We start from the raw sequence: 8,894 nt of genomic DNA, 5'->3' as shown, positions 1-8,894 counted from the left end.
ACCTTTCAGTCCGCAGGCCGACGCTCTATCCACTGAGCCAAACCGGTTTCGGCTTCATTTTTCTTCAGTGGATACCTAGAAGTCAACTTGCTGGGTCTTATATTACTTCTGTTTAACGTTTTGAGGAACTGCCAGACTGCTTTCCATTTTACATTCCTACCAGCAGGGACTAGGAGTTCCATTTACTACTCCTCATCCTTGCTGGCACTTGTCATTAACGTTTTTATAAACCTTTTTAGTGGATGTGAGGTGGTGTCTCCTCACGGTTTTGATTTGCATTTCTCTAATGACTAATTATGTTGAGCATCTTTTCATGGGCTTACTGGCCATTCAGCCTGGGGACATAGAGAGCTGACTGCATATTTACTGAAAAAAAAAACAACAAAAAACCCCCAAGTATAAGTGGACTCCTGCAGTTCACACACATCATTCAAGGGCCAACTGTATGATTTGCAGATATTGTCTCCTGGTGTGAATGTCTTTATTTTTCCCTTTGGACCAAAACATTTTTTAATTTTCCTAAAGGCCAACTTATCTTCATCATTTGTTATTTTTGCTGTCATATCTAAAAATCATTGCCTAGCCCAAGGTCAGCATGAAGACTCGTGATTTCCTCTTAAGAGTTTTAGTTTGAACTCTTACATTTAGGTCCGTCATTCACGTTGAGTTAACTTTTGTACACAGTGTGGGGTCCTGGCCCAAATTTGTTTTCCAATGTGGATACCCAGTTGTACTAGGGCTATTTGTTGAAAAGACTGTTCTTTCCCCGTTCTTTTGGATTTTCTTGGCCCCTTTGTTGAAAATCAATTGATGCCCTACCTGGTTTGGCTCAGTGGATAGAGGGCTGGCCTGCAGACTGAAGAGTCCCAGGTTTGATTCTGGTCAAGGGCAAGTGCCCAGGTTGCGGGCTCAATCCCCAGTATGGGGCGTGCAGGAGGCAGCTGATCAGTGATTCTCTCTCCCTATCCCTCCCTCTCTGAAATTTAAAAAAAAAAAAAAGTAAAAATTCTAAAAGAAAAAAAAAATCAATTGACCATAAATATTAAGGTTTATTTCTGGACTCTCAATTTCAATTCTATTTCATTGATTCCAAATATCTATTTTACTTATTTATAAAAAGTTATTTGTTGATTTTAGAGAGAGGAAGAGAGAGAAACATCAATTTGTTGTTCCATTTATTGATGCATTCATTGATTGATTCTTGTATGTGTCCTGATCTGGGACCGAACCCATAACCTTAGTGTATCAGGACGATGCTCTAACCAATTGAGCTACCCAGCCAGCACCCAAATATCTATTTCAGTTAGGCCTCCCTTTTTGAGTCAGTAACAGAGCAGAGGCTAAAAGAGCTCATTTACCTGAATTTCCACTCTGGACTTTCGGAGGAGACGGGTGGAGGTGCTGCACCCAGGGCCTATTCCAGGGCAGCTGGCCTGTTAGGGAGGAGAGGGTTTGAGGCTGGAGGGACAGGAACATGAAATGAACAGGGGTTTCCTGCCCCTCCCGGAGCCGGTTGTCAGCCTGCTGCTTGAATTCCTGCGCAGCCCCTGCTCCGGAGGCCCCGGGAGGGAGGGCCCCGGGAAAGAATGTGGATGCCTTAGATGGCAGTGAGGAGGGAGAGGTGCCCTCCCTGCCCACGCCGCCTGCCTGGACAGTCTGCAGGCTCTTCAGCCACCTGCCTACCTCAGCACCTCACGTTCTCCAGCTGCCCCCAACCACATGCTGAGCCTCCATTAACACCAAGGCCAAGGGCATCAGGGCTCAAAACAGCCAGGCTGCTGAGCCCCGAAGAGCACAATCGGAAAAGAGGGAGGGGGCAGATGCCCAGACCCCCACAAGCCTCTGCTGTTTGGGGGTGTAGTGTGTGAAGGGGAGGCGAAGCCGGGTTCCTAAGACCCCTCCCCATCATGGGTAGTGCCTGCAAAGCCGCTTTGGCTCATGCGAGAGGGAAGGTGCCTGTGAAACTTGAGATAAGGCGAGAATTTCAAACGTACTGCCTGGTCAGGGCCCCGGTAGCTGTGGCCTTTGATCAGAGAAGCAGAAAAGCTGGAGGCGGGCGGGGGAGAGGGTGCGGAGCAGGGGCTGTGGGTACAGAGACAGCCAGCCTCCCTCTGTAGACTCAAACACACTTTATTCAGCACAGGAATGTCTGAACAGAAGGGCCTTGGGCAGGGTTCCTTACACAGAGAACTCTACTTCAAGCCCTGCTGTAAACAGAACAAAGATCATCACATCATGTAAACCATGGGGACCACAGGGGAGGGGCTCTGCACAAGGTCTGGGTCAGGTCACACTGGCCCGCACATGGTGCGGCTGGGGCAGCTGGGGCAGGTGGCCCACACCCAGGCCAACCTCGCCTGGAAGGGCTGAGTGAGCAGCTCTAAGTAGCTCCCTCCCGCAGGAAAGTCAGGGTGGAAGAGGGCAAGGGCCTGGCCAATTCAGGGGATTATCTCGGCCACTGAAAGTGACTGGATCAATTTAGCTGAAGCAGCCAGGGCTGCTGCGTCAACACATGCTTAAAAGGCCTGAAGATCAGCTGGTGTGGGGGTGACAGCGGAGCCGGCCCTCGGGGCTGCTCGTCATCAGCTCACAGGCAGGGCAGTGCAACTCTCACAACCACATGCCTGGCAGCCCTGCCAGTCGCCTCCAATCAGCAAACGGTAAATGACAGTGACCCTCCCTGCCCAGGACCTCACTCCCCCCACTTGGGCTCACTGTGGAAGCGGGAAGGGGCACTAGTGGCAGAGCAAGGCTGGCCTGCCAGAGAACCAGCCTTGACGATCACCATCCTTCACTCAAGAGTCATGATTTGGGGGTAGGGGAAGGTCCTGGTCTGCACCAGGAGGAGCATCAATTTAATCCCTCTGCCCAGAGGACGTGTCAGTGCCAGGGCCCTCGAATGGGCTGAGAAGCAGCTAGCCAGGCCCTCTGTTTTGGGTCTCTCCCAGCTCTGCTATCATGCAGGATGCAAATGAGGGAGCGGAAGAAGGGGATTCTGGGAGGGAGGAGGAGAGGTCTGAGTATAGAGTGGAGGTTAGGGAGGCGGTGTTGGGTGCCCTGGGACCCTTGGGGGTGACAAGAAGCCATGCATGATGGCACAGTGTGGCCCAGCTGGATTCCTGATTAACAAATGTCTTTGCTCTGAAGACCGGAGGTGGGAGGCAGAGGAGATAAGTACCATCTTCCTGGATCTGCTCCTACTAACCCCAGGGAAGGGTGCCAAGAGCACCCCCACCGCAACCAGTAACTAGAGTGGCAGGAGCAGAAACTCAGAATCTGGGTGTGGATGGCGAAGGTGCTCCTGGGCGTTGGGCTCATGGAAATGCACGGTCACCACCAGGTGACAGGAGGGTCTGGCCCGGAGGAGACGGAGGGCAGGCTGGTGCCCAGGGTGTGAGGACGGCCAGAGTCCAGCTTCTCTAGATCACCAACTACAATATGCACAGCTGAGGAGGCAGGAGACCCAAGGGAGGGCCGGATCTCACAAGCAGCTGGGGGAGGGTGGCAAGGATGACACAAATGCCCCCGAATCCAGGGATCACAACCAACACGCGAGAGGAGCACAGCTATCACCATGGAGTGGGTGGGGGAGGGCAGTGGGCACACGTCCCCATGCGGGCTCACTCGTCTAACTTCCCTTCCAGGATGTGCTCGAAGGAGAAGGGTAGGAACTTGAAACCGGTCCCGCTGTAGAATTTATTCTGGAACTCGACCCTGGGGAAAAGGAAGAGGGAAGTCATCATCCCACAGAAACTTTTGGGGATTTCACAGCTGGCCAGAAAGATGCCTGACCCACGCTCCCCGAAGCCTTACTCTCCTAGGTGAGCTTGGGAAAGCCGCTCTGCCTCCTGCTGCCTCTGCCACCCCAAGCCCAGAACTCGGCCTCCTCCCAGAGCACACAGCCCTGCCCCTGAAGCCCAGGGCCTGCCCTCAGCAAGCAGTGCACCAGTGCACCGGCGGGTCCTCAGTCCTGCTCTGACCTGCTGAGCAGCAGAGAAGAGGAGCCCCCCAAACAGCGGTCGCCTGGCAGCGACCTCTGAGGGAAGCCCCAAGAAGCCCCAAGAGGCTGTGAATTCAGCCCCGGGAGCCCTGCGAGCGCCACTGTTTTCCTGCTTATTGTTCCCTGGTGGGGAGGAAGGAGAAGGGAGGCTTGGGAGTGAACATTCAAGGCTTTTTGAGTTCGGGGAGGAAATTCTCAGGAAAGGGGGGACGTCAGGAGGGGAAGTCTCCTCAAAGCCACGGCAAAAATATGCTCCAACTACAAAAACATCTGAGAAAGAATTCTTCTCTTGGGGACTGAAAGGAAAAACAGCTTCAACTCCCTTCCCAGGCAGCTCGGCGTCCATCCCTGCCGTCTCCCTGGGGCCCTATCGGACGGACTCGAGGGGAAGAGGAGCTCGCTCCTGTGAGCACTTGGCTGGGCTTCCCCCTGCAAACTCGCCCTGGACGGCTGCCCAGCAACCAAATCAGCACCAAATATGGGCAGAAAAATGCATGATTCAGAGGCTAGAAAAGCCAAGGAGAGCTGCCCTGAGGAATAGTTTCCACTGGGGCTGAGTGACCCTGGGGGCAGCAGAACCGGCCAAGAACAGGCGGGGGAGGCAGGCTGCAGGCGATAGTTTACACACAGGGCTTCCTCCTCCCCCAAACCCAGAGGGGAGCAATTAGCAGAGAGGAAAGCTGGGGCTGGCCTGGGCAGGCAAACCAGGACGACTGTCTGCAGGTGGCACTGAGAGGCCCTCAGAGCCCCTTCAGCCTCGGGGTGCTGGCTGGGGACACTGACTGCCAAGCTTTCAGCTCCACACCTGGGGAGAAGAGGTGAACAATGTTCAGTGAGGCCATCTCTCCCCCAGCCCCACATTGCAGGGCCTGGGCCTAGGTCCCCAAGCATCCCAGACTCTGGCCAAGCCCCAGGTAAAACAGGATCCAGGACTCCAGTCAGTCATACCAGGACTGGATCCGCCCCACATCCTGACACTCCTGAGAAGCCCTTCTGCCAGTTGCAGCTACTGGGGAAGGTGGCGGGAGGGAGCTAGGTTCCTGCTGGGCGCCCACTGCTGTCAGGTCTGCATTCTTCATGTTGGGTGGGCTGTGTCTGCACATGGCAAGGGATTGCTGAACAACTGAAAACAGATGGACTTGTCCCATTTTCATTCAAGAATATGTAGCCAGACAGTGGGCAAGTCCCCTTCAGGCCCATGAGGGATCAGAATTCTGACCTCCTGGCTGGCTAATCACACAAACAATTCCGATTCCAAACTGGGTGGAGGGAGACGTTCTCCGAGACCCGTGGGGTCACCACCCTTCTCTTGCCACCCCTCTGTGTGACTTAAAGACACCCTGGGCACCTGTGGGTTAGCCTGACTTCACCCTCCTTCTCAGTTGAGCTCACCCAACCTCCTGGCACAGAGCTGGAAAGCAGTTTCCCTGTTGGTCTCCCCACCCTCCTCTCCCTGTAAACCAGGGAAACGTGTGCTTCCTGAGAAAGTACAAACATGAAGTTCTCTGTGTGAGGGTGCAAGGGGGCCCCAGGGGCCGCCCTGCGAGTTCTTCCTTCCTTAGGGGCTCTGCTCAGGAGCCTCCAGGCCCAGCCATGCTCCAAGCCACTAAAACGCACCTCAGAATCCCAGTTGGGAGGAAGCCCCAGGCAGGCAGTGGGCTGAGCTTCTCTATCACCCCTTCCAGCTCAGCACCTGGCAAAGGCCACCTGTGACCCAGAGGACAACTGGGCGTCCAGAGAGAGACGGCTCCTGCTGTGTAACTGGAAACCTGTTTCCTGGAGTGAGCGAAGGGACTGGTTCCGGGGCCTCTTCCCTCTCCTGGAGGGTGTGACTGAGGGGAGGCAGTTTCCGAAAGATGATTCTAGGCCCAGCTGCTGCTCTGGCCCTTTGTCGCTCTGAGCAGTTCAGGGCCAGGAGCACATGCCTGTCTGATGGTCCCAGTGTCCGGACAGTGATGTCAGCCTGGGACACATTTCAGGTCTCTGACTTCTGGGGCAGCCAGCCATTCACCCAGCTCTCCCAAGGTGTCCTGCTGTGGCACCACTGTATCCCTCACAACAAACTGGTCCCAGTCCCGTCCCATTAGCCATCAAGCAGTCAGCGAGTGTGCCAGTGTGCACACCTACACACAGGTGGATACTGCTAGAGAAGAAGGTAGGCCATGGGCAACAGTCTTTCTGCTAAAAGCAGTTCGGTGGCCACAGTTATAACAACCAATCATATCCCCGCCTTTGCCTTTCCTGAGGAAGAAAAGACATCGAATTAGGGTGACAGGAAGGCCCACCCACTTTATAGGGTTGGGGGAAAAGAGAGGGACAGACGACTCAGGAGATGGAACTGGCAGGCTGGCACATTAACCTGCTCACTGTTGTTTTCAAATGTCACCCACCTCCTTCTGACCCTGCACGGACCTCAGATAGTGGTTTACATTTGTTATCGAATCGTGTGCTTTTCTTCTTGTCCCCACGGAAGAGACCCAGAGCTTGTCTAATGGGGCAGTCCTTGCATCAGAATCAGGAACCCAGCAGAATACCAGGGGTAGAGTGACAGGTATGACGACATCCAGGCTGGACACCAGCAAAAACAGCAACCATGTCCCTGCACCATTCTCAGCAGGACCAGCTGTTGCCCCCTCAGGAGTTGCCACAACCCAGGACTGCTGCCAGGCAGCCTGGAAGCACATCCACATTCGGCCAGGAGGGGGTGCACCTGCACCAATTCCATTCCCTGGGCAGGGATGAGTTCCAAACAGGCCTTCAGTAAGATGGGATTTGAAACGTTGCTGCGCAAGAGTTTTCGCTGTTTTTTCTCTTCTGCCCAATATTTCCACTACCAAACCCCACACGTGCAATGTGGTGGACCAGCCTATTCCTTGCCAACCACACCGGAGAGGCATTCAGATGGTATCACCTATCCGCCCACCCAGTGGTCTCCCCTCTCTCTAAACAGACTAAAAGCAGTTTCTTTACAAGCTACCACCAGGAGGTGCCCTTTCCACAGGGCACCCCACTTTTAAGCAGGGCAGCCATGATCTGCACCCGAACAACAGTTTAGATGTGCCAGGGCACCGTGAGTCCCTTGGTGTGCACATTCCTTCGCGTTTAATCATGGCAGCCTCATCCTCTCTCTCCGCATGAGAGACAAGGGGGTTCAGAGAGGTAAGTGCTTCCCTCGGGGTTGGCCAGCCAGTGTGGGCAGAGCTGGACTTCAGAGCAGGTAGGCGTGACTCTGGAGCCTGCTCTCTTGTCATCTGTCACTTCCTCGGGCTCATTTGTGTGGGGAGACAGAGGCACTCGAAGGCCACCGCTGAGCCTGAGGAAGAAGTAGCTCTCTGGCAATAACACACAACTTCACCAACTGGGGGCTCACTCTGGAGACAGGCCCGAGCCCAGGCGACCTTCCTCGACTAGAGTCGTGGTGCGCCTGCTCACTGCTCCAACCAACAGTGCTGGCCCAGCACCGCCCAGCACCGCGGGCCCCATCCCGCCCGGGAGGAGGCAGCAGGCTCCCCACCTGGGAATCGCGGTGGGGTGGTAACTGTTCCCTCAAGGCCAGGGCTCAGGAGACAGAGGAGTTACTAGGAAAGGAAGGGAGCCAAGAGCGCAAGAAAAAGTGAGTCACCACCGGCTGGCTACACAGACGTTCCCTCACACCGCGAGGCTGAGGAAGTGTGCTGGGGAGAGGGGACGCTGATAAGCTAGGAACAGGGGAGCGGCCCGCAGTCTGAATCATGGGGAGCTCCTAACCTCCTGGCTCCACAGTAAACAGCAGCTGGGCGGAGTGGGGGGGGGGTGGTGGTAGGCAGGAGGGAAGCCCTGGTGCTTCTCAGCTGTGCACTGAGAAAGCATGTGCACCCACATGCACATGGACATGACTCCTCCAAAGGAGCTGGTGAGGAAGGTAAGTCCCAGCCCATCTCCCCTTATATGCCTCACTTTTCTCCTCTGCAATTTAGAACAACAAACAGTGGCATCCTTGAGGAGGCTCAACTACAACAAAAACAGGAGGAAAGTCAAAGATAAGGGTGGGAAGAGAAGAGGTTTCAGGTTCAGATTCTGGGTTTTCTTCAGGTTTGGATTAGTGATGAAAAGAGACATTCCAAGCCCCCTTCTGACTGTGAGATCATGAACACCACAGATGATGTCATCTAGGGGTTCTTAAGGTCGGGTCAGTGGATCTGAGACCCCTAAACTGGTAAAACTGTGTGCTCACATGGGGGGAGGTGTTGCTGTGGAGAGAGGGTCCAGAGCTTCCAGAGCCACTGGGGTTTGAGATCCAAAAAGGGAGGATCACATCCTAATGGAGGAAATGGAGACTCAAAGGGGCAGGGTAGCCAGACATAGCACAGGCTATACAGTTTTAGTGTAAGTATGTCCCATGCACATTTGGAAAATACTTACACTATAAGACAAAATCCCACCCAACTATTCACTGTTGATCTGAAATTCAAATTTGACAGGTGTTCTGTAATGTTTGCTGAATCCGGCAACACTACTTTGAGGTCACAGAGTCGCAGTGCAGGCCAGACTCCAGCTCTCCCACTCCCGAGGCTGAGCTCCCTCCCCATGCAAGGCCATGAAGAGCCACAAACTACATCAAAGAAAACAAACCCACCTCAAACCGGCCCTTCTGAAGCTGCTCCTTCGTGCACTGACATACATGCTAGGGAAACCGCCCCCCCTGCCCCCCACGAGCTGTCAGGGGTCCTCCTCAAAGATGCTGGCACAAGGCCAGAACCAGGGGACAAAACTGGGGTACACTGTGCTCCAGCATCTTCCTGGGCTTAGAACCTATTCCAGAGCTGTTCTCGTTGCTCTGCACACAGGAGAAAGTTCTATGCCAGAGCAAACACACCCCAAGCAAACAAAAAATAAAACCCCAGCAGATCTTTTA

General features: G+C 54.3%; 1 protein-coding gene across 3 annotated transcripts in view; it reads right to left on the bottom strand.

Moving 5' to 3' along the window:
- ATP6V0A1 (ATPase H+ transporting V0 subunit a1) overlaps positions 1–8,894 on the bottom strand; it is a 58,597-nt gene that overhangs the window by 2,672 nt on the left and 47,031 nt on the right. For 2 of the 3 annotated variants that reach the window (XM_081109423.1, XM_081109424.1), the window contains one exon: positions 2,113–3,714. Coding sequence is in view for 1 of the 3 variants with exons in the window: in XM_081109422.1 (XP_080965548.1) it covers positions 1,415–1,433; positions 3,625–3,714 (109 nt within the window). In the remaining 2 variants the exon portion in view is untranslated. Of the gene's footprint in view, positions 1–1,358; positions 1,434–2,112; positions 3,715–8,894 lie in introns of those variants that run through there. The other variant, XM_081109422.1, reaches the window with a different exon arrangement.

The sequence above is a fragment of the Myotis nattereri genome, assembly GCF_964212035.1.
Source record: "Myotis nattereri genome assembly, chromosome: 16".
Classification (NCBI taxonomy): domain Eukaryota; kingdom Metazoa; phylum Chordata; class Mammalia; order Chiroptera; family Vespertilionidae; genus Myotis; species Myotis nattereri.
The sequence above is the reverse complement of the archived record's forward strand: the minus strand, read 5'-3'. Positions and strand labels throughout refer to the sequence as shown.